This window comes from Xiphophorus couchianus, chromosome 23 (assembly GCF_001444195.1).
Source record: "Xiphophorus couchianus chromosome 23, X_couchianus-1.0, whole genome shotgun sequence".
Taxonomy (NCBI): Eukaryota; Metazoa; Chordata; class Actinopteri; order Cyprinodontiformes; family Poeciliidae; genus Xiphophorus; species Xiphophorus couchianus.
In genome coordinates, this window is record NC_040250.1 from 20,678,659 (window position 1) to 20,703,744 (window position 25,086).

Below are 25,086 nucleotides of genomic sequence, written 5' to 3' on the forward strand. Positions count from 1 at the left end.
TTGCATTTGTTGTGTCATTTCCCAGCACTCAGGGGAACACATGGCATGTCGAGTTGATGCAGGTTGGCAAACCTTAAAAATAAGGCCTTTTGTAAGAATGGAGATGCTGTATGAAAATGTGTTTTTAATCCATAATTTGTAATTTCACTTTACAGTGAGTGTGCAGTTATAGTGAAAGGAGGAATTTACAATTATTAGTGATTTATTTTTATCTTGTGCAGAGAAACACAAAGTAACATGTAATAGTGATGTTTCTGACAATAAATAGTTTTCAAACTTTTTGCAAATAGTTTCTATTTTTTCCCCGATTCTTTCGATAAAAGCTAAAAATAACTTTTGATAAAAGTTGCAGGAGTCACCTAAGTTATAAGTTCATATGTTCTGTGAAAACCTTCGAGGTTTGTTAGTGAATATTAGTGAACAAACAGCATCATGAGCAGGATATTGTAAAAATCTGTTATATCGACTGTTTCTCATCCATTTCTATAATCATTATTGGATTATAAACTTTCATAAAGACTTGATTAGTTCATATCCTGATACATTTTACCTCAATGAACTGGAATTCTGATCTTTCATTGGATCAATTTTTCTCCTCATCAGACTATTCCAGCAGTCAGGTCTTCTACAGTTTTTGTGCAAATTTATTGTACTTCTTTTGGATCTGTTAATCAAAGGATTAATTTGGTAATCTAAATAGGATCTTTACCTCTTTCTCCTTCTATTGTCAGTTTTAAACCTCTTCTTTAAAAATGTAAGGATTTTTCTTTATTTCTGTCCATGTTGCTGACTACTACTGTTTCCTCCTCTGCCTGGTGTGAGCTCTATAATCAACTTGTGTATGGATAACCTTGTTTCAGGCTAGGCGTAAAGGGACGACAAATCCAGAAGTGTGTGCATGCCTCGGATAGCAGCGTCTGAGCCTGTGCCTGCGCTTGCTCCTGTCCTGCTCAGCTCTGTATGTCTACAGCTCCTTTGAGGCTTGCTTGCAGTTATTAAGTCAGATGTGTTTAAATCTCTGTTACTTTCTTGGAAGAAAAAAAAAACAAAAAACATTCACCACTAAAGTCCAGCAAGTGATGTCTTGAAAATTTCTACACATTTATGCTGAAATGCTAGCAACAGCACAGTCTTTCATGTTGTGTTTTCATATCATAATGTAGACCACATAATGTGCTTCGAGTGTCTGGAAATATTTGCAAAGATTTTTGTTTCTTTTCTTCTATTTTCTAGAACATTCAGAACATTCAATGTTTCATTCAGAAAGCGTCATCAATTTGAACATTTTTTGTTTTGTTGAGGATATTGAATATATTCTGTTTGCTAAAGTATAAATATGCTTTGAGCTTTTTCATATTTTCAGTACACCAGAAATAGTCACAGAGAGTTTTAGAAATCTTTGCATTTAGCCACCTTTACTCTGACGTCCCTAAATAAAATCTAGTGCAGCTAATTCCCTTCAGAAGTAACCTAATTAGAAAAGGCAGCCCACCTGTGTCTAATTTAATCTCCTCGTAAATCCAGCTGTTCTGTGAAGGCCACTTCTATCATAATTATGTGATTTAATGCAGTCAATGCTAGTTGGTGAAGAATAATGCATCCAGTGAAGCCCAGTTGTTTACCTTGAGTTGCTGACTTTGCAGAAATCTCTTGTCCTGAACAAGCATGTTTGCTGAATACTCCAAAGACTGCAGCATAAACATATCTGCCTGGTAACGACACGCATTATATTTTTAATTGGTTCATCCAATTACACACAAACAGACTGCTGTAAGGTGTTAAGTGCTCTGACAGGAAATGTGTGGTCAACTCTGAGATGAAACCTTTCTGAATATTTTCCTCAATAAACTAGAAAATAGTGATTCAGATTTTCAGGGTATTTTTTCTGAAAGGCACTGATGAATCACCGCTGACATTTTTACCCTTAGATGCTCACATTTATTCTTTGTGGGTAGAAAACATTGCTCTATGGCCTCGGCTTTACACATTCTTCCCTAAACTTTGTTATAAAAGAATGAATATACAGTATGTAGTTTTGTTAATGACTGAATTTATAGAGCAGCCTAATGAGTTTATTTGAAAGTCACAGCCGGCGATTAAGCCCCCTACGCACAGAACTAATTGTTGAAAACACTGGTTTAGCCCCAAAGCTTGACTGTCTGCAGAAACATCTGGGGCTGAGAGGGGACAGCGTCAGCTGTAGCACTTGAGTGATGAATGTGAATATTTCTTCCAATTTAGACTTGTAGTCAACACTGCTAATGACTCCTCCAAGAATAGGACCATTGCTCCAGAATCACACGTTTGACCACGCAGCTATTAAGAAAACACAATGATAAATTTGTCTCCCACTCTTGGTGTTGGGCACAAATTTAGGTTCTCAGCTGTTCATCTGGAAGCATCACTCTGAGCCTCTGAGCTGTGTGTTCACACAAACACATTTCCCACACAAACAAGCATCTCACTTGCGCTCCCAAAATGTCAGCTCTTTTACACTGACAGGGACTTAAAATGGTCTCGTAGGGTTCAAGGCAAACGCGTCTTTCAACACGGCACTGACTTGAAAGCGAGCTGAAAGCAAAGGTGTCGCAGAGTGTCGTCCCAGCGCCGGTGGTAAACGGCGATGCTTGGAGCCCCCCCAACCCTCTTCCCGCCACTGAGGCGGATCTTCAAACAGATGACAAGAAAAATTAATAAACAGGAATCAACAAACCGGAAAAAGCAAACGTGTAAGCTCCTGTTCGAAGGTGCAAGGCTCATTAATTGTGTTGATGTTTGCCGTATTTACACAAGCTGACTCCCAACTTTTTTGTCTTTGACAAACTGATTAGTGACATCATATGAAAAACTGCTTATCATTTTTTTTTAAAGCGCTAACCGTTTGGTGAAGTGGCGTCTGAACATTTCCGCAAAGGTTCATAAGTGCATCCAACTGATCTCAGACATGCTTTAGGAAATGCGTTATTCATACCAAGAAGGAATAAATGCAAACAGATGTTTGCACTCTCCTGCAGTAAGACAGCAGCCAGTTTTGTACTCAGTTAAATAGGACAGTGTAGCAATAATGCCATTTAGCATGTGAGACCGATTTACATATTCACCAATATTCTCCAAGGCCTTGCTTCTCCTTCTGTCCTTGAATCAATAGATTTTTTTTTTTAAAGTGTCTATGTCCATCAGATGCAAATATGACCTGATTAGGTTCACATCGCCATTGCCGCCAGTCCTCCCACATGTTTATGAAACGCAATGCGTTCCTCGTGTAGCTATGAATGCAGCTGGTGACAGTAACAGATCGTTTTCTAGTTCGGTATTAATGACCCGTGTTGTTCAGAGATTCTTTTTGCTCGCTTAACTCTCTGGCTTCCTTTAACTGAAAATATAACAAATCTGTTTCTGAGCATTTTTCCTCATTTGCATTCTTGCATTTTTTTGTTATTTTTATCATGTTTTGGAAACGTGTGTGCTCGTGTTTTTGTATTCTACGTATGTGTGTGTGTGTGTGTGTGTGTGTGTGTGTGTGTGTGTGTGTGTGTGTGTGTGTGTGTGTGTGTGTGTGTGTGGGTGTGTGTGTTTGACACAGAACTAGTGTCTGCGGCCTGTGAAGGAGTGCTTGCTGAAGCATGGTTGTCTCAATGAAAAATGTACTCTGAACTGCAGACATGCGGAGGGGTAAATATTTGTCATCTTGGGGACAAACATAAATCAGTTAGCCACTCTTCAGTTTATATATGAAGGTGGATGGAGCTTTTTCTCCCTCTTGCACATCCAATTCCACTTCATTTTGTGTGTTTGATAACTCCCTGTATAAATGTTGTCATTGGTTTATGGATGGTATTTCCAAGAATGTTTGAAAATTGCTGCTGTTCCTGGAACCATTATGCACAAACATCAGACTTGGACTGATTACTAAATAAAGACAGTGAGTGCTTTAAATTCAAGCAGAAAACCACTCGAACAAAGCGGGGATTTAGAGGAAAAACATCAACATCAGCGGATGAGAAATCTTTGCCCGTTAATGGTCGCTAAACTTGAAATTGTTTAATACTCTGGCTGGTAACTTTAATTGAATTAATTTCGGGGAACATCGTAAGGACTGATGGTGTCATAAAGCACTTGTTACAGCTGCCGTTCATCATTGTGATGTAAATTGCGCCCAGTGATTGCTCAATGATGCCTTCCTTCAGGGACATGATGTTGTTTAAAAAAAAATTGTAATTGGCTCCAAAGGGCACATGATGTGTTGATGCCGTGAGGGAGGAACACAAAAGAGAGTTATATTTCCTCGCCGGCTAAGATTTTCTACCCTGCTGATATGCCCGTGCTGTAACAGCAGTGCATTTTGCAATTTTGTTTTACAAGCAGATAGGGGTGAAATTTAAAAAAAAAAAAATAATACATGCATGTTTTACAGATGGTGATAAGACATGTTGACAGCAAGCAGCAGTGGAGGATAAAAGAGCATATGTACGTGGAATGTTGTTTTAAAGCGAGACTTGAATTTGTTGTGTACAGAAAGAAAAAATCAGTTGGAGATAACACAGCTCAAAAAATATGAAAAATAGATGATTGGAGAAGTGCAAAAGCACTTCTTAAAATAAATTATTTTTTAAAATACTTTATGGTTTAGGCATGGTAATGTTTAATCATTTTGAATGGGAAACTGGGATAACGCTTAGTTGTCCTTAAATGGAAAAAGTAATTGGCTTGTTAGTGTTGCTGTATGAGGTTTTTTCCCCCTGACGCGTTCAACAAATTGATAATGTGTTATGTTTTGAAATTATGACTGATGGGATTGTTGCTACCACAAATGTATTGTGATTAATGTATTCAAAATTACAGATGCAGGTCATTTTAGGTGTGTTCTACTAACTTTGGACAGAGACATCCTTCACATCCAGAGACTTTTGCACATCCTGAGATTTGTTACCTTTTCTTTAATGCAAAAAAGCTCAAACATATCAGTTTGCCTCTGTGAATCAGATCAGAGATTTTCAATTTGCTTTGAAATCTTGCAGACTTTTAATTGGGTTAAACAGTTGAAACCAGATGTTTACATACACCACATAAAAAAAAATACACAATTTTTTCTCACTCTCTGAAGTTAAATCAGAACAAACTTTAGGTTAGTTAAAATTACCAAAACAATATTCTGTTTGCTAAATGCCAGAAAACTTAGGAAGAACATTTCTAGAGAGTTCTGACCCAATCCTTCTGACAGAACTTGTAGAACCGAGTCAGGTTTGTAGCCCGGCTCACACACGTCTTGTCAGATCTACCTACAACTTCTCCATAGAACTGAGGACTTTGTGATTGCCATGTCAAAACCATGACATGTATATATATACATATACCTGTATATACATATATATACATATACATGACATTATAATTAAGACAGACAGAAGATCCTAGCTGATTCCTTAAGACGTTTACTCCAGTTTTTCTATAAAATGTTCTTTCCTCATGGTGGCATCTACTTCATAAAGTGTACCAGTTCCTCCTGCTGCACAACAGAAACCACAACATGATGCTGCCACTTCCATGCTACACAGTTGGAATGGTACCATTGTTTTTTTAAGTAGCCTGGTAATTTGTATATCAGCGCTATATTTGTGCTTGTGGGAGATTCATAGCTAAAATTTGTTGTATTATGAACAATTTTGTAATAGCATTTTGTCTCTGTGTCACTCAGCTCTACTGCGGTTACATTATTCTATTTTGGGTTTTAGAAGCATATCCAGCTGTCTTTCCCTGCATCGCAAACACTTCATCACGTCCTCCTCATGCTCCTCCTGTAGATGTGCCCCTGACTTGGGAGTTGACATGGTCAGCTGGACAGATGAGACATGGAGTCTGTTTGCAGCAGGAAATCTGCCCTGGACATCATGGCTCAGCACACTGACAGCTGGTGCATCCGTGTTCTGTGTGTTTAGCGATATGTGCGTGTGTGTTTGTGTATTTTGCCAGCTGAATTGTCTCTGAAGAAGCAGCTGCAGCCAAATATGAGTTCAAAACCTTACCCATTTCTTTCAAACATCACGGTTTGCAGCCTTCCTGCATCACATCCGGCATATTGCACTGAATAAATCATTTTCATTGGCTGCCTGATTAGGCAGGGAGACATTTAGCCTGTAGTGTTTGTTGTTTATGCACGTATGCAATGACCTGTCAATGACCTTGTGTGTTTTTGACACATAATGTCGGCCTAAGCCAATCCCACTCAGAGAGGAATGTAATACAGAGCCTATGGAGCTATAGTATGTTTATTTAGTGTGTGCATTGACCTGCAATAAGTCTGCTAAGTGGCTTATACTCCCTGTGTGTGTTTGTGTGTAGAATGACTTTGAAGAATGTTGTGCCGTGACAATAATCTAAGCCAATTTGGTCACCATCAGCCCTTCATTATGAGTTTGACATAAAGTAGTGCGTGACTGGAATGCCCTCCCATAAAATGATAATTTACTTCTCCAAAGAAATTACATATTTAACCTCATTAACCTAAAGAACATGCAATAAAATGAAAGGCTTACCCCCCACCTCCTTTGAAGTGCACTGCCATGCACCCACACACAAATACAAATTGGAAACATCATCAAAAGTTAGGAGTTCATGCCAATTGTGACCCCTGCAAATGAGAAGCAGTGGCATGTTAACATCAAGCCTTACTTGCAACTCGCTGGGCTTCTTGTTGGGGATTTTCTCTCTCTCTCTCTCTCGCTCTCTCTCTCTCTCTCTCTCTCTCTCTCTCTCTCTCTCTCTCTCTCTCTCTCTCTCTCTCTCTCTCTCTCTCTCTCTCTCTCTCTCTCTCTTTCTCTTTCTCTCTTTCTTTGCTTGAATATCATCTGTCTTTTAAGAAACGATTAACCTGGCAGGTGTGTGGCAGGTCTCACCCACAGTCTTCATCTTTCAGCCCACCTTTTTAGCTCACAGGGAGTTTTTTTGGAGGGGATGTGAGGGAAGGTCAGCTCAGCCAACTAATAGTCGTGGTCACAAAGCTGAAAGTCACGCATTAGAAGAAGCCGCCATCATTAGGACCAACACATTTTCAAACAACCTGACCTGCTGCTCCCCCGCTGTTTATTAGCAAAGTTTTGGCTTCGCTTTAGAGCAATTATAGTCACTATTCATGACAAACTGTGGCCTTTTCCGCGACACCATGAGACAGGAGACACGCTTGCATACAGAGTAAATAATGTCAGGCGGTTGTGTTGTAATGCACAGAAGAGCTGCCATGTTTTTCTCTGCAAACGCGTGCAATATGGAAAATGTGCTCAGGAAAAACAGGGAAAATGGCAACGTGTCAGCAAGTGATGTATGTCGTTCATTGGACACAGAACATTTAGTTTTCATTAAGAGTTAAACACGTACACGAAACATTAATGGGGTTCAGCGACAGCAGCGCCGGCGCGCCTCTCTGAATCTCATCCTGATGAATTAGCAACTCAGCACAAGGGTGAAGCAAAGAAAAAAAACATGCAAGGAAAGAAAGACGCTTATGTGATGTGTAGAGGGGAAGCAACTGTCAGATAACATATTTATCTAGTTTAGTATTTATAACACAACTTCATGTAATCCCCAACGAAAGCGTCAACGTGCTCTTAGGAGGAACAAAAGGCTCGGTGGGGGAGGGACGATGGGAGGAAAAGCGGAGAGAAAGGTCAGGATGAGTGCTGCCGTTTCATTATGAGAGATGTGGACTCCTTTTCCTCTCCTGCTGCACGGGGAGTGATGGAGAAGGTTGTTAATGTCTGGCCTGTCAGCCATATTGGATTCAGGGCAGTAAATTAATATTACGCTCCTTTTAAAGGGGTTTTATTTTGGGATTTACTGATCTCCCCTGTGTGTCGGCAGTGTAAAGAGGTTATTTCCCTTCTTTCTGCTCTGTTCTGTGTCTGCTTGCTATCTCTCAAGCAGGGCTAATATGTTTAGAGAAAGAGAAAGCGTGTTCATAGAGGAAGGATCTGTGCGCTGTAGGCAATTTTGTGTCATCATGTGTTTGTTTTAAACAATTTTTAGGAAGCACAGAAGTCTGTCGTACAATGTAGTGAATTTTCCAAGCAACGCCAGCTCCGTAGGTGTAGAGGCGACTTACAGACAGAGCTTTGCAAATTTATTTAGATGTATGGAGTAAAAAAGTACATAGCAGTAAATACATGTGGAAAAAAATAAGCATTGAACACATTGTCATGGTTTTCTGTTTAAAGACAAAACTCTAATGGGGTGGGCGACATAAAATTCCCACCAGATGTCAAAAGCCCAAGTAATCCACACTTACGAATAAATCAAAGCAAATAACCAATAAATGATGTGTAAAGATTAAGTGAAGAATACATGAAGTAAGCGACGTGCTAAAGGAATAGAAAGTATTAAAAAAGCATTCCTTTCACTTCCCAATTAATTGTCAATTTGTGTTGGTTTGTCACATAAAATCCCAATAACTTACATTTAGGTTTGTGGCTGTAACACGACAAATCATGAAAACGTCCAGTGGTTTAAATACTCTTCCACATCGCTGTATCTTCCCCTTTGTTCCTCCATGTGCCGAGGTTATCAAATAGGAGAATTAATTGATTAGAAACACGTGGAGATAAGTGATTTTAAGTCAGTGGGCTGTTTTAACTGTGACTTATCTTGAGACTCTGTCCTATCTGTTGTGCGGAGCTTAATGTAGGCTGGGTTAGAGTCCTGACAGAAAAGCACTATAACACAGTGTGAAGTAGTCTTGTCACTGAGGCAGGATTTATGGCTGCTGGTCCATCAGCGCTGATGTTAAAAGGGCTGTGATTAAGAGCCGAAGTGAAGACATGGACTGCGCTGCCCCTGTGACCCAGCCAGGAGCACACAAGGCTGAGCACTGTCGCTGCTAACTCCACACCATACAAATCTGTCTTCCTCCTTCTCTTTGTCTGTCTATCTTCTACTGTCTGGTCCAACATGCATGTGTTTGAGCTAAAATTGACCAAGGACGCTGAATCTCTGCATTTGATCTTCGCTCAGCAGTTGCAACAAGGAGGCAGGGAATAGGCTCAGTGTCTGCCTTACAGACACAACTTCAAAAGCTTGGAAATATATTTCATTTTCTGTCTCTCTTCTTTTATTCTCCAAGGTTCAGAGCATCCGGCCACAGCAGCACTTCCCGCTGCATTCTCGGACCTCCTGCCTCACTTCCTGGTGGAGCCTGAGGACGAATACATCGTGAAGAACAAGCCTGTGACCCTGTCCTGCCGCTCGACCCCAGCCACCCAGATCTACTTCAAGTGCAACGGAGAATGGGTTCACCAGGACGACCACTTGATTGAGCGAACTGTTGACCCAGCCACAGGTACACAGAACCTACCCATTGTTACTTGTGCTGTGTATTTCTTTTTAGTTTGAACCAATATCAGCAGTCTTTGTTTGATCGTGTTTTCCAGTCATCAGCTACGAACCAACATCTATCAGATGCATTATATAAAGTGTTTTGTGCTGAAACTAAGGTCGTCAAATTGCCGGCGATTACTGTGCTCCAACAGACTCCTGACTCATCCTCCATCCTATTTAGCCTGCCACTCTCATAATAAGCACATTGGTTTCATTCTCAGAAATCTCCACAATCACCTTGGAGACCTGTTTGTTTTTCCCTTTGTTGTGCTGCAGTCCCCCCGTCTCTGCCATTGGTGTCACAAGCATGTCTGATACTGCAGTGGAGTGATTCAGAAGTGACCTGCAAATTCAAACCACCCATTCGCCGCCTATGACCAGTGATTGGGAGCATACCCAGATATGCAAATATGAATTGTGGCGACATTGTCGACATAGGTTTGCAATTAAATATTTTTCTTTTTGCCTCTTTTCACGTAATAATTGTAACTCTTGACACAGCTGAAGTTTATATCTTCTCCAAGCTTATTTAAACAATTAATATTGAGCCTGAATGAAAGATGGAATGAATGTGAAAACAATAATAATTTCAATTTTATGTGCAACATTATATGGTACCCCTACTAAAGTAAAGATTTGTAAAAAAGACTTTTAATTAATCCAATGTATTGCATCAGTGTAATCTCACACTGATTAATATGAGTAGATTTATTCTGTGGAGACAAAATAATTGTTTTAATAAAAGCACCGCTGGCACAATTAGTGGTGTGAATGTCTCATATTGCCCTTTGGCAAAAAGACACCGCTTAGTTTTCTTCTATTAAATTTCATAACCTTGAAGCATACATAATAAGAAAGTTTTGACTAGTCCCTTTTGCACAATGTCCGCTTTTTGGATTTTCACCACAACATCCTGTTCCACAATCCTTACTTTACACCTTGGATCTCGTAATTGTCCAGATTTGTGACTACATTCTGATGTGGATTAGAGGCATATTGGTGGGTCGAGTTATAGTGGATATATAGTATAAAGAATAGTGGATCAGAATGTTGGTTTGGTTTTTTTGTCCTCGTATGCCCCCCCCCAAACAAATGAATGGCATTTAAATAGAATCAAAGGCGTCTCAAACTCCAACTTTTGTGGCCAGTGTACTTCTACTTTTAGAAATGTATCTGCATCAATACACCTGATCCAAATAATTGTGTCATTTTCGGGTCTGTGTAGAATCTGACCACGTGCTGTGATGGTAATTCAGCTTTTTTCTTCAGCTGTGTTGGACCAAGGACACATTTAGAAGTGACAGAATATCACCTCTCCAGAAGTGGAGTTTTAGACCTCTGATCTGAGCGTTGTCATGGTGATGCAGGGGCCACTCTTTGATGCAGTTCTCTAACATTGAGCTTTGAAGTATTGTTTCTTTTTTTTTTAATCTCCTTTAGCATTTCCTTCACTGTGATGGGGAGGAAGACAAATATGGTTTCTCTATCAGTCTAACCAGTGCCTTACAGAAATGTGGGCTTTGTGATACAAAATATTGACCCCAAGGAACCAGATAATCATTAATTATGATTAAAAAGTTCCTAGAAACTCTGCATGAAATTTTTATTTTTTATTTTTTGCACCAATTTTTTTTAGGAATGGTTAAGGAATAACCATAACTTTACATCTGGTGATTTTGATGGAACTAAATATTTCTCAGAAAACAAAGGTTGGATTTTTCAATTATTTTCTGAGTGAAATTGTGTTGCTGCAATACTTGACTAATTTAAGGTATTTTTGCACCTTTACAAGGGGTGCCAATAAATGTAGCTAACAGTTTATAAGCAAAATAAACAAAAGAAGAAAAAAAACATAATCTATTATGCATACAGTGATACATCAGGTGCATTTTGAACTGCAGCTAAGCTTGCTGATGCTGCCAAAGACAGACAGCAATGGGATACAATTTCAATAGGGTTTAGTTTCTGTAACTTTTTGCGTAGGCACATTGACTGTGGGTGAAAGATGAGCTGAATACACCTTCCATCTTTTTAATAACCCCTGTTGTCAAGCACCAGACGCCTGCTGCCATTCACCAACTCTTTTGTTGCTTGATCGCTTTACCTTTTGTGTGAGAAGTCTTGGTTTGATTCAGTAGTTGTTTTGGAGTCATCCTCCTGTAAATAAAAATGAAAACAGAGTACATGGAGTTGACAGTGACACACATAAGGCCATTTATGAATTTGCATGATCATGGTGAAATGTTACAGAGTCAGAATCAATTCTAATAAAAATGAATCATCATAGTTTTTATTAAGAATTCCAAGTCCTTGTTACTGTTATTGATATAAATGAAGTTGTTAAAAAATCTTTAGGGTTTTTGTGAGCTACAGACAGTTTTAAAGCTTCAACAAGCAATAATGTATTGTGAGTAATTGACTGTTTTGTTTTCTATGAGAATATCAGATCTTGAGTGAAGAAACAAAAGGAAACTTTCCCATGGAGAAGTTTCCTTTTGCAACGTGAATGGACAGTGGGCTTTTATTTCATGTGCAGATGAAAGAAAACGAAAGTGTAATGCTGAAGACAGAAAGGAGAGATAATTAAAATAAAAGCAACTCAAAATGAAACTAATACAAGCACTCTAGAAACTTTAAAGTGGCCCCTTGAAGTCTTAAAAGGCCAGCTGAGCTTCAGATTAATTTTTAAAACTCACACTCATCGAATTGCTGAAAGAAAGCTTTGCTCTCTCTGCCTGTCTTGTTTGGGGATTTGTGGTGTGTCCAAACGGCATGGTGAAGAGTCGATACTCCTCACTCCCTCCCGACTCCTCACCACTCTCTGTCACTGGCGATCTGTAACTTTCAAATCATCTTACTAGACATCCGATGCAGATTGGGGATTGAAATCGTGATGGCGACATCAAGACATACGCGTCCATTAAGATGCACTTCAGTCTTTGACATCAAAAATCTGAAGATCAACACGCTGAAGACAGTGATGCAAATAGCAGAAAATGGAGCTGCACAATTTATAAAATCTTAACCATCATCTTAACCATCATGTGCAATAGTGCGAAAAAAGAGGACTGCTTTGATGCAATATTTGGTAGAGTACAGTGTGCAGACACCAAATGTGCCTAATGAGCATTGTTACGCACAGTGGATTATATATATTTTACATAGACTTAGACTTAGACTTAGACTTGTACTTTATTGATCCCTTGGGAAGACTCCCTCAGGAAATTGAAGTTACCAGCAGCTCCCAGGCAAAAAACAAAGATAACACACAGTAAGTAAAGTGCAAAAGAATACAAAATACAAATTAAATACTGAGGTACACACCAAATGTGAGTAACCAAAACCTTAAATTATGCAAGAAACAAGGAATAAGAATATAGAATATAAGAATATAAGTAAATATAAATACAACACAAAAAAATATATATATAAGAATTTGGCGGATAGATTGACCAGTGATATCGTATTGCACTATGTGGTTTGACCTGATAAGTATGGAGAAAAATACAAGGGGTCACTACTCCTTCCACCCTCTGTCCTGTGTCACCCCCCCCCCCTCCCCCCCCAGTGAGGAATTGTACAGTCTGACGGCATGGGGGACAAAAGAGTTCTTAAATCTATTGGTCCGGCACTTGGGAAGCAGCAGTCTGTCACTGAACCGGCTCCTCTGGCTGCTGATGACGGCGTGTAGAGGGTGGCTGCTATCGTTCATGATGTCCAGCAGTTTGTTCAGTGTCCTCGCCTCTGCCACCGTCACCAGAGAGTCCAGCTTCATGCCGACCACAGAGCCGGCACGCCTGGTCAGTTTGTCCAGTCTGGACGTGTCCTTCTTGGATATGCTGCCTCCCCAGCACACCACGGTGTAGAAGAGGACACTGGCAATCACAGACTGGTAGAACATCCAGAGCAGTTTGCTGCAGATGTTAAAGGACCGCAGTCTCCTCAGGAAGTACATCCTGCTCTGCACTTTCCCATACAGGTGGCTGTGTATATTACTGTGTATATATATATATTTATGCAATATTTTAGGTAATTTTTCAGCAGTACTTCTGATATCAGCTCTATCACTGTCCATGTTTAACTGAAAATATGCAGCTGCCACAATTTCTCTTTACTATCCTTCATATCTACAGACTTTTTCATCACGACCAAATAAGGAGGCAAGTTATGTGCAAGACTAGTTTTTATGCTGCTATCAGATGGGTGACATCCTGGAGACTCCTCTTTTACTTTGACATGGAGATTGTGAATTGTTTTATTCCTATAAAAGAAGACGTGATGCAGGCTATAAACTGCAGAGTTTATGGGAAAACCAGATTACAAGCCCAACATCGCCCTGCCAGCATTTAATGATGATGCTCCATTTGCCATGTGTGTGTGTGAGCTGTTGCAGTTTGCATTTATTTGTCTATGAAACAAATCTGGCATGCTGGCTGCCACGGACCCCCGCAGCAGTGAGGGACTCCATGTTTAGAAACCCTGTGAAGTTCAAGGCTTCCTCACAGCTCCCGCCTTCACTCTGTGGTTTCACAGCCTTTGATGCTGAATGTTTCATATGTAGACCTGCGCAACTTTACAGAAATCAGGGTGCTCCAAAAGTGTGGCTGCACCTGCATCGATCTCTCAGACGCTTGTGCTGTTTAATGTCACTCGTGCCCCAAGGAGTTTGCTGACAGCTCCGTCCAATCCCCAATCCTTAAAGAAACATGTATATGTGCATTACAAGCTTGTCAGGCTGTCCTCTCGCCCTGGTCATCACGATCATGCAGGACTCTAAACTTGTACCTGTTACCAAGCAACCAGTGCTTCTATCGCTCCAGAATCTGGCCGAGGGCAACGCCATCCCCGAAGAAAGAGGGATTTTAAAGGAAGGAGACTGGGGCTGTAACGATACAGCCAGTTTACAAGATGAAATCATGCGTGATTTAAGCGCTTTTTTGGAGAGAAAAATAAAATAGTATTGTTTGTTTTGAAAACAGAGTGAAGAGGTTTGGCTACTCATTTAGGCTTGTTAAATTATAAATGTTTCCTAATGTCAAGCAGCTATTTAAAATACTCCCTTTGTTTGCCATGCAGTTAGCCAATTCAGAGTTTATTAATGCAAGTATTTTAGTTTTTGAACTGAAAAGGATCAGTTGCTGTTCAGATTGATTGAGTTTAACAAAATACTCTACAGGTTAACACTGGTGGGAAGGTATGAAGTGATGGATCCATCCTAACAACGCAAATTAGGACAAATAAGTAACAAACGGCACATTAATCTTTATTGCACCAGGCATATGATTATATGCTATTTAATATACTGGTATTAAATAAATTCCCAAAGCCTGAACTTTTTACAGAACTGTGATTTCTGTTTACATTTATGTTTCCATACACATCAAAATTAATGAATGTGACAATAAGTAGTGTTTGATATCAAGAGGTTTATGAACAGAACTAAATATATATATATACCTTATATATATATATATATATATATATATATATATGCCTTTGCAACCTATTTGTAATAGGTAATCAAATTTTATGAAAATGAAACAAGAACACCCTCTAAAGTCTTAAATAGAACTTGGAAAATTTCAGATATAAAAGCAGTGCTGAGTTTAATATTTAAAGTGGCTGCCATGTAAATAAACCGTAACCCAGGCAGGTTTGAAGTATTTATGTTGAGATTATTAATAGGAAACTATAACAGTACATCTTTGATTAAAAACCAGCACAGATAAAATTGTGCAACATGTTTGTGAACATGTTTCTTCATAGTTTGAAGGCATAAAATGGACATTTACATTGTTATTGGCCTGTTTTGCTATCACAATCCCAGCACCAGAAATTTTACTAAACCTTACAGATTTTCTTGTCCTCTTTGTTTATGGTCTGTTAATGGAAAAAGCTAGATTCTGACGGCACAAGAAGGAAAACTATGACAAAAATAAATCAAACTTTCATATTTTCGTTTGTGTGCCATTGGTGTTAGTTGTTTTGTAAATAGGATGAGACCAAAATTAATATTTGTGAAATGCAGCCATAGCTTTGATTGGTTGTTGAGTCTGAAAATATTAATGATCTTTTTGCAAATGATTGTTAATAAGGATTATTAGACTGAAATAAATTGAGCTGTAGATTTATCCACAGTCATGTTGCAGAGCAAAGCTGAAGGAATATCAGATGTGTTTCTGTTGCAAGTATGAGCCCAGCAAAGCACAGGCAGGATTTAGCAAACTCCATTCATGCTCAGTAGCAGCAGACTCTGTCAAATGTCAAAGCGACTGTGAAGTTTTAAATTAATAACAGACCCAGGACTGAAGTGCAAGTGTGTTTCATCGGTGCTGCTCAGTCCTCAAAGTTCAGCCAGTAAAAAACATGACATGTGGATAAGACTCTATTTCAGACATGACCTCGCTATCATCAGACAGCCTGCTTTATTGAACCTGATTCAGAACAGCAAAGACAAAAGAGTAGCTCTAGCTGGCTGTGTCTACAATTCAGTTACAGTTTACATCCCTTTGTATTGCCGATCGCTGTGGACACCACACATATAGACAAAAGATTTTTTTTTATTTTTACAAACTCCTTAGAGAAGACAAAAGGAAAAATATGTCACAATTTGTCCTTCCCCCCCAGTTCCAGTGTCTCATATTGATCTGTCCTCGAGTCTATCGGTTCTCATTACCTGTCTGCAGTAACTTATCTCAATTGGTATGGCTCTGACTGCTTCTCAGGGAGCTAGCTAACGCTGTGTCTTTCCCAGGTCGGGAAGACGTTTGGCGAGTCTTAATAAAGAAATATCCCCCCCGAACAAATCAATACTGACAGTGTGTTTGCATAGATTAAGAGATTCTCCCACTCTATGATTTCTCATCAGACACATGATGAGGGGAAGCGAGATTGGCATTTGAGCGTGGGCTCGATGTATTGGCCAGACTGATTTGATTGTGTTTGCATTTCATCTGCCAGCATTGATGGAAACGATTTTGATCCACGCTTCGGATTGTCACCCCAGCAGCAAACCCTCTCAGGTGGAAAATGCATGCATTTCACATTCTTATTTCAATAAACCTTCGCAACCGCCTTTATAAAGACAGGAGATTATATTTTTTTCTTTGTTGATTGAAACGGATGTCAACAAGGCGTCTTTGGTGAAAACAGAAGATGACGGAGACACATTGCTTTATGAAATCGTTTACAGTGGGATCATACATGCCACATTCATAAAGAAATACTCTTTTTTTTTGATTGGCAAAACAATTTAAAACCACATAAAGGAAGAAAATATAACCACTTCCCATAGCATGCTAGGTTTTTTATTATTTTTTTTTGCATCAGCTCCTGTCCTCTGTCAATCCTCTGAAGTTCAAATATCACCTATGACGTCAATAGTAATGCTTTTAAAGCCAGACCTTAAAAAAAATAAAAAATAACGTTGCTTTTCTACCATATCTGACATCTGCAGGCTTCATTTGTAGAAAATATGTTTCTTTTGATTAACTGGATCCTGGATTGTAATGTGATGACATATTTAATTTCAGATCTAAGAGGGAGATAAGCCAGGCTTAGCCTAAATGATCTGTAACCTTTGTTTTAATACCACAGTACTCATCCATGGTATTATAGCAGCCAATCACCTCCCTTACTCCAACTTCCACCCACTCCGCTTTTCTTCCTCTCCACTTGTTTTTCTCCATTTTCTCAGCTCTGTAGGTCACAACATGGATGCATTTACCTTTACAGGAACGTCACACGGATGACATTTATCTGAAAGCGGTAAAAGCTCACTGCCACTTTGTCTGAGACTTGAGGAATTTCAGCTGGATTCCTCCAAAGCCACCTCGTAGTAATTAAACAAAATCTTTAACGGAATATTGAAGAAATGTTCTGCAGCAATTTAGGCCAAACCTGATAGGTCTGAGTGCCAGGACCAAATGAGAAGAATGAAATAAGGGAATCATGACAAAATAGCCCCAAGTAAAGGAAATGGCCGTGTACCTCCTGCTGAGCATTGATCAGTTGCCAAAGGGGCTAATTGATAATGCATTATTAGCTGCCTCCACATAATGGGACTTGTATTTTATCCCTTCCTTCATTGCTGGAGGGGAGCAAGGATTTGGCAAAGAAGCACTGAAAAACAGATGGGAAGGTGAATTGTTCCTGTGACACATCTGCCAGCTCTTTCTATTAGACCTCTCAGGGCGGTCAGGTGAGAGTGTGCATCCATGTTTGTGAAAAGAAATACTGTCTTCAAAGCACAACACACATTTAAATATGTGAGGGAAGTCAAGGTGGATTTAATGGAAGCTTGTGTTTGTCTGGCTTTAAGATGACAGAGCTGTAGCAATATATCCAGCTTAGTAGACCAGACAATGCAGTATGTTGGTTCTTGAGAATAAGTTAAAACATGGTTTCATTAATATGTTTTGGAAGCAACTGAGACATTTTCTCTTGGGTTACAAATCATACCTCATTTTCTGCAAATCTGAAGGACGGATGAGAAGAAAGCATTTTTTCCCCAGGTATTAAAGATGGAATATGCTCTGCAGAGCACATTTAGAGTGTTTTAGAATGACGACTACGATCCAACCTCGGAAAACTGATCAAATATTTTAACACACACTTTGTGGGGTGGCTTTCCTAGAAGAGTTGAAGCTTATATAGCACAGAGTTCCCATGCAGTCTTGCGAACCCTTAAATATTTCCCTTGAGTTTTCACAAACAAAGCTGGACAATGAAAATAGAGAAAAAGTTCTTAAAGTCGTATCAGTCCATCCATCCATCCCATTGGTTTTGCTATTTGATGGCCATACATGTCTTGTCTTTAAAGTTGGACTTTCAGCTCACATTTAAATCTTGATCAACATCTGACATTTACTGTGCATTTGGCAGCATTTCATATAGTATATGGTAAAGTTTGTTTTCACACTTTGGAAATGTGCTAAAAAGCAACTTTTTGCACAAGAAACCCAGAAGCAGGAACAATTAAACAATTAAGATGCAACCAGCTGACACAAGAGCCACATGTCTTGGTGTTTATGCTTAAGATGTGCTTATATTTGGTAATTTATTTGGCTTATGTTCCTGTGAAGTTGGTCTTGACAAGCAGGAATAAAATTTTTCAAAATTAACTGCAATTAGTGGAACAAAAGTGGGAGAAAAAAAGATAATTACCATTTGTCAAAAAACAACGCTGCCGTTCTACTCTCCCACACGCTGCCGTTTGTCCTCCCACCAAAACATACCCCACGTCAGCCTCACACTTCGCTTTCTCCCAGCTAATTTCACATTCGTCAGCCTCACAAAAGCTGCGCCCTTGCCTGGAAGTTGGAATACATTCGGCAATTTTAGAAGTTCTTTCTTCCTTCCTTCCTTTTTTTCTTTCTTTCTTTGTTTATTTCTCTCTTTGTCTCTTTCTTTCTTTCAGCATTCATTTATTACCCTCATCTAGAAGAGACAGACATGTTATCAATACAGTCCTTGGAGCTTTCATTTGTCGTGTGGGTGTGTGTGTTCAAGTGGGGCAACAAAAGTGTTTAAAAGTCTTTCAGATCATGATGAATAGTTTTCTCAACACAGAAAGCTTTAGTTTTGCAGCAGAAATTATTCTCGTAAATGTGCTTAACAATAAGGAATGCATCAAGGTTGTCAAATGTAAAGTTTCCAAAGCTTTAACCGAGACACATGAATGAAATGAGGCCTTACTGCAGCAGCACAGACAGGTTGTATTATTGAAACCACTTATGCTTCACAAATAGAAACAGTTTCTCAGGTTCACCAATGTTCCTTAAACTTTGCTTTCTTAAAAACTCTGAGCGTAGGGCAGAAAGGAGCAGATAAACTCCCTTCCTGCTTTGGTATTTTATCAGCAATGATCTCTGATGCTTTTCCTCGGTCTATTTTTTGCTTTTACTGTAATGTAATGTTATCTTTCTACTTACCTCCACATCCCTGGGAAATGAAAGAAGCGAGTGTTTATGCTGACAGTGGGAGGCAAAGTGGGAGTTTGTGGTGTCAATCAACACCTGCTCTGCTCAAATTCGTTTAAAAATAGTGGGGCTGGGAGGTGTACTTAGGTGGCTGACAGCTAAATAGTCCTTGGAGATTGTTTTTGATAGACAGAGGAACTTGGTGGCTGACAGTTAATGCTTTGTGTGTTTGGCCCCAAGGAGACTTCCAGTGTGGGGATTTTACACAGTCCTCAAACAAACATCAGCTTGCTGCTCTCTTCTTTTTAAAATAAAAAATAAAAAGCTGAAAGCTGCAGGGTGTCCTGACGATGGGATATTTGGTGCTGCAGTAAAAGGACTATTTTATGCAGTGATGGAGGAAGAATAGCTTCAATTTCCTCATGAAGTGCTGAATGAAACATAAAAAGGAGCTGAAAATTTATTTTCTGGAAGTCTCTCAAACGATGTGGGTGCATGTGAAACCACAGGCGTCCAAACATGTAAGTCCTTATTGTGCATTCAGAACTCACATCAATGTACAGCGGATGGACAGCGTACCTCAAATAGAGTCTGAATTAGGGTCAGTTGGGTGATGGAGTAGAAAAACAGGCAGAAAATAAAAAACTGTGGTGGAAAAAAGAAGTCCAGTTGTTTTCAACATTTTTCAATTTTGTCAACATGTATGTGATCTGGAAGAAAATTTTGTGATGATCCTGTTTGCCGCTTACACACTTAAAAGAAAATTTAAAGGACGAAACTCACATGTTTTAGGGCTTGTTCAATGAGGCAAGAACAAAAGAAAAGGGCCTGGTCAGGACTGCGTCCTGAAGCCATTCTTAGTATTTTATGATTCAACTGAATAATTCATCTCTGTTGTTTTAGATCAAGAGTTTGTTTCCCGAGAATGTTTATTCTGTGTCCCAGCTCCTTTAGAAATCTCAAAGCGGCTGGTACTGACTAAGAAATCAATTGGTAGAAGTGTATTGTTTTAAAGTTGGACCAGCTTAAACTAAAGGGAAGTAGCTGATGCATAATTAGCTCAAGCAACATACAATGGGAAAACGTCCATGCACCCTTCGAACCATCCGTCTTGCTGATCTCTTTGGTAGTATATGTGGTGATTTCATAGCGATCAAATCAAATATTTACTGTGTAAACAAAAGACACAAAACCTTTTTATTCTTATTGTTTGACATTAATGAAAAATGTTACTCTTTTGTCAGAATTACCAACATTATTTCTATTTGCTGTGGAGTGTGAGAGGGAATTTTGTTGGAAAACTTTTTATTACTTTCTTCAAATTTAGAAGTTTACATACTTTCATATGACCATGCCTTCGAACAATTGAGTTTCTGATATGTTCATTCACATCACTGATTAAATTGAGGCACACCTAAAAGTACACTCCGTTTTTTGTGAGGCATCAATATACCAAGAATGTAAATAAGAGAATTATGAACCACCACAAATCTACTCAGTCCTTGGGTGCAATTTCTAAATGCCTCGTTCAAGTGTTCAAACTATTATATGCAACTGAAAACACCATAAGAATGCCCAGCCATCATACAGTTCAGAAGAGAGACGGAAACTGTGTCCCATTGATTAACTTGTTTTAGTGTGAAATAGGAACATCAACCCAAGAACACAAGCAAAAGACCAATTTAAGAAAAGAAAGACTTATTTTGACATAATGTCAGAGGAGATATTGTCTTTTTGTCCAGCATGAACACTGCACTTCACATTCTCCACATTTATAGCCTTACTATAAATTTTATAAAAATTAATCTCTTTTCTCAAAATTTCACAAACAAATGCACAGTTATGACAATGTGCTATAAGGTTTTTGAATGTTTTACAAATGTATTAAAAATAGAAAACCAAGAAATCACGTTTACTTACATATTTACCTTCTTTACTTAATACTTTGTTGATGCACCTTTGGCAGCAACTACGGCATCAAGTCTTTTGAAACATGAAGCCACCAGCTTAGTTCACCAATCTTTAGGGAGTTTCATCCTTTCTTCTTTGCAGTTCTTCTCAGACTGAAGGGTTGTGAAAACTTATATATGTGTGAAATGTTGGTTTTCTATTTTTAGTAAATCTGCAAAACATTGTCATAATGGATTATTTTTGTGTAGAATTGTGAGGAAGATGCTTAAAATAATGCAGTTTGGAATAAGGCTATAACAACACAAAATGTGGAAAAAGTGAATATTTGAATACTTTAAAAGTTTATTGCCTGTTTTATCCTTTACATCAATAATTTTATAATTGAAATATATGATGTATTGAAAAACTGCGATGGACTGGTGACCTATTCAGGGTGTACCCCACCTCTCGCCCATTGACAGCTGGAGATTGGCACCAGCGCCCCTTAAGGGTGTAAGAAAATGGATGGATGGATACATTTAAAAATAAAAATAATTACACAACAATTATTTTAAAAACCGTTTGCATATTCAAATAAGCAGTCATCTAAAATATTCAAGCAGTACATCTGCACTACAATCCAATATGCCCTCCAAGTTTCTCCTTTGAGTTCAGGGGCCCAGTCTGTACTTTCACCCCTTCTTCTCAATTTTCAGCATACGGTTATTTATAAAGTGCACACTGTCTGTCTTGCATCTGCTGTGTTAATATTTAATGGTCACATCTGAACAAAGAAATAAATATTTAAAAGCTCAATCCGTGCTTCATCTGCTGCACTTCAGTATCCTGCGTCACTTTATGGTTGAGGCTGGAGTCGACAACATGGCTCGAGCTCGGTCAGGAAGCTTGTAAAATTAGCTTCATGTGACCGCCTGTGTAGGTGGGGATTTAAGCAGATTATGTTCTGAGACTGTTAACAGTTTCCAGTTGTTATTTTATCTGTAAAATTGTCTTTTCTCTCTCTAATTGCCGGTATTAAGTTGGTTTTAATGGGCTTTGAGAAAACTATCCATCACTCACCCAGAATTTCATTTTAAGACTAAAACAAATCCCGATTCTGTAGTTTTTCTGTGTCGTGACAAGAAAGTTGTAATAGTTGTTTCATAATTTCCATTGTTTTACTCCAATTGTAGAAACTGTCCAGACGTCTTCTATTAACTTTGTTATGGCTGCTTCAATTTAATTCACAGCATTTAATTTAAACAGTGCAGATGGTTAACCTTTACCCCTAGGGACTAAAATAGTGTTGCCATAAATCCTAAAGCTTAGATCTTCTCAGGTTATTTGTTTTTTTACTTCTGATCAGCACAGAAGTGTCACCAATTAACATCTCTCCTAGTGATGTCAGGTTTGCATCTTTCCTGGAAGAGGAAATCGAGGGCTGCAAGCTGAATATGCGTCTATCTTTCATCTTCTGCAAATACTATGACAATAAAATCCAGCTGTGGCTATTCACAGTTTTTCAACTTGTGTTTCTCAGTGCTGAATTCACTTTGTCACAAGTTTTTACACAATCAATAATGGCAGTCTGAAAGTGTCTCAAAGCCAAAAAGGTTCATTTGTTTGTCACAACTTAGTTAAAACATTGAACTCACATTCAAAGTTTAAGACACTATTAAGAGTGCTTAATGCATTTTGAACGAATAATTGAGAAATAATAGAAAATTAAAACGAGGAATGTGGCAGAGACCAGCAACAAGTACTGCACCAAAGATGGAATCTGAACCACATTTTGACGTGCATAATCAAAAACGTCAGCCTTGACTTGATCCCACGCTCCAAAGACTTGAGCACTAGACCTGGGACTTGAGTCTGATTAAACAATCTTTATCTCATGTAATCAGGGGTAAAATGTTGGTAAGTGTAGGTAACTTGAGCAAATGATTGAAGTTGTCCTTTCTGAGTCACCACAGTTAACAGGCAGCTTCCATATTCGTCTGTTGTCGTTAAATGCTTTTCTTGAGCAAGTAATCAAGCAGGAGACTACAAGTTTGTTAGAGCTTTACTTTTTCCTTTGTACATAAATGCGTATTTTTATTTACACTGTTGTAAGTGGGATTTTAGAAAATAGCTTCTGCTTCTCTGTTTGTAGAACCCAAAAAGGTATTTACTTTACCTCTTCCACCTGTAGCTAGATTTATGTGAGCCTTGTTGTATTTTCTCCCCACTGGAACTCGCCACAAAAGATAAGGATGAAACTCCGTTACGTTCAAGGTTGTGACTTCCCAAATAGGAGCTACAACGCTAAGCCAGAAATGTTGGTTCCCAGACTTCCTGTGAGAAACTTTGTTAAAACCCAAGTATAAAAAAATAGTGACTCTCTGTCTAGTTAGAGCAGACCAGACTGAACAGACACTGGGCACGTCGGCTTGCTATTATCATTCTTGCAAAAACTATTAAAGTGCTGTTTTGAGTTAAAATCACAGATCTCTGCTTGGTAACTAAGACTGACAGCTGTTCATTTTATTAATTTTTACATTATCAACTTATTTTCTGAAGTTGTTAAACAAGATCTGATAAAAAATTTTATTCATAACCTACAAATATGCAGCATTAAAGACAAATCAGAGGAGATACATCCTCTTCATTTCAGTCATTTCAAACTATATTTGGACTTGAAAAGTACAGAGTCATTGAATAAATTACAATGTCATTGAAATGTTTATTTATTTCAGGAACTTTATTACTAAGTGAATCACAACATATAGATTAACTACACACAGATGGATGTTTGAAAGCCATTATTTTTGTTCATTATGATGATTTTCTGCTTACAGAAAATCCCGTATTGGATATCTTTCAGTCTTTTTGTATTTGTGACCATTTTCTACATTTTAGTGCAAGACAGATGTCAGAACCTCTCAAGTAAAGCAAGTGGCGCCTAATTTCTTTTTAATTTTATTCTGTTTTATCTTTGGCCAAAATCTTCAACCTTAAAGTTTTTCTGAACCTTAAAGCTTTTTTATTGAAAAGGCAGGAAATGCTTTCATTAATTGCAAAGCAAAATTATTTAATTAAAAAAGCAGAAAATAAAAAATCTAAAGACATTTTTTTAAAGGGTCACACAAATGTGTCTTAAGATCTATCTATCTATCTATCTATCTATCTATCTATCTATCTATCTATCAAAGATATGGGTCATTATTTCTTTGAAAAAGCATAAGTCACTGGATTTTTGGGGTGTTGTTTACTATTAGATAAATAAAAAATATGGTGATTAAAAGACAAAATATTGTTGTATCTAACTTTTTGCAATTATTTGTACTTCCCTGCATATTTTTTGAAACAACTCAAAATCATCCTATTTAAAAAACATCCAAGTGCATTGACCGCCTGTTCTTACAGTTGCAGGCCACACACAATCATACTTTGAACTCCCCTGATGAGAGCAGATAATGCTTAGTTGTCGGTAAGCGGTTTTTATAGTGAAGCTGTTACGTTATGCATAATGTGTACAATAAATACAGAAAGGCATAAAATAAACACAGAGAAGTTTTGTATTTAATGTATCAGTCTTCATCCATATTTCCGTTGGCTATGTTAGGGACAAAAACAAACCAAAGAAAGAATGCAAGATGTTTGAAAAGAAGGCCTTCATAGTGGTTGTTCACCCCCAGGGCTGTTTACTGAATGCTGTTTGTTGTGTTCGGTATTTACATTCGCCTACACACCTTCATTGGATTACCAAAAAGTTCTGCTCTTCAAGTCAGACAACACTGCCGGCCAAAGGCACAAGAGGGCCCAAGCGATTGCACGAAGGGAGGGGAGAACCGTAATGCAATTTGTTTGGATCACCTCGCAACCAGACTGGAGCCAGACTGGTTTACCTTCTCCAGCTTCCCTTGTTTACATC

At 38.5% G+C, this 25,086-nt stretch overlaps 1 protein-coding gene across 4 annotated transcripts in view; it reads left to right on the top strand.

Annotated features, from left to right (window-relative positions):
• Positions 1 to 25,086, top strand: part of unc5a (unc-5 netrin receptor A) — a 176,443-nt gene that overhangs the window by 75,946 nt on the left and 75,411 nt on the right. For all 4 annotated transcript variants that reach the window (XM_028009727.1, XM_028009729.1, XM_028009728.1 and 1 more), the window contains exon 2: positions 9,110 to 9,325. In XM_028009727.1, the coding sequence (XP_027865528.1) occupies positions 9,110 to 9,325 (216 nt within the window). The remainder of the gene's footprint in view (positions 1 to 9,109; positions 9,326 to 25,086) is intronic.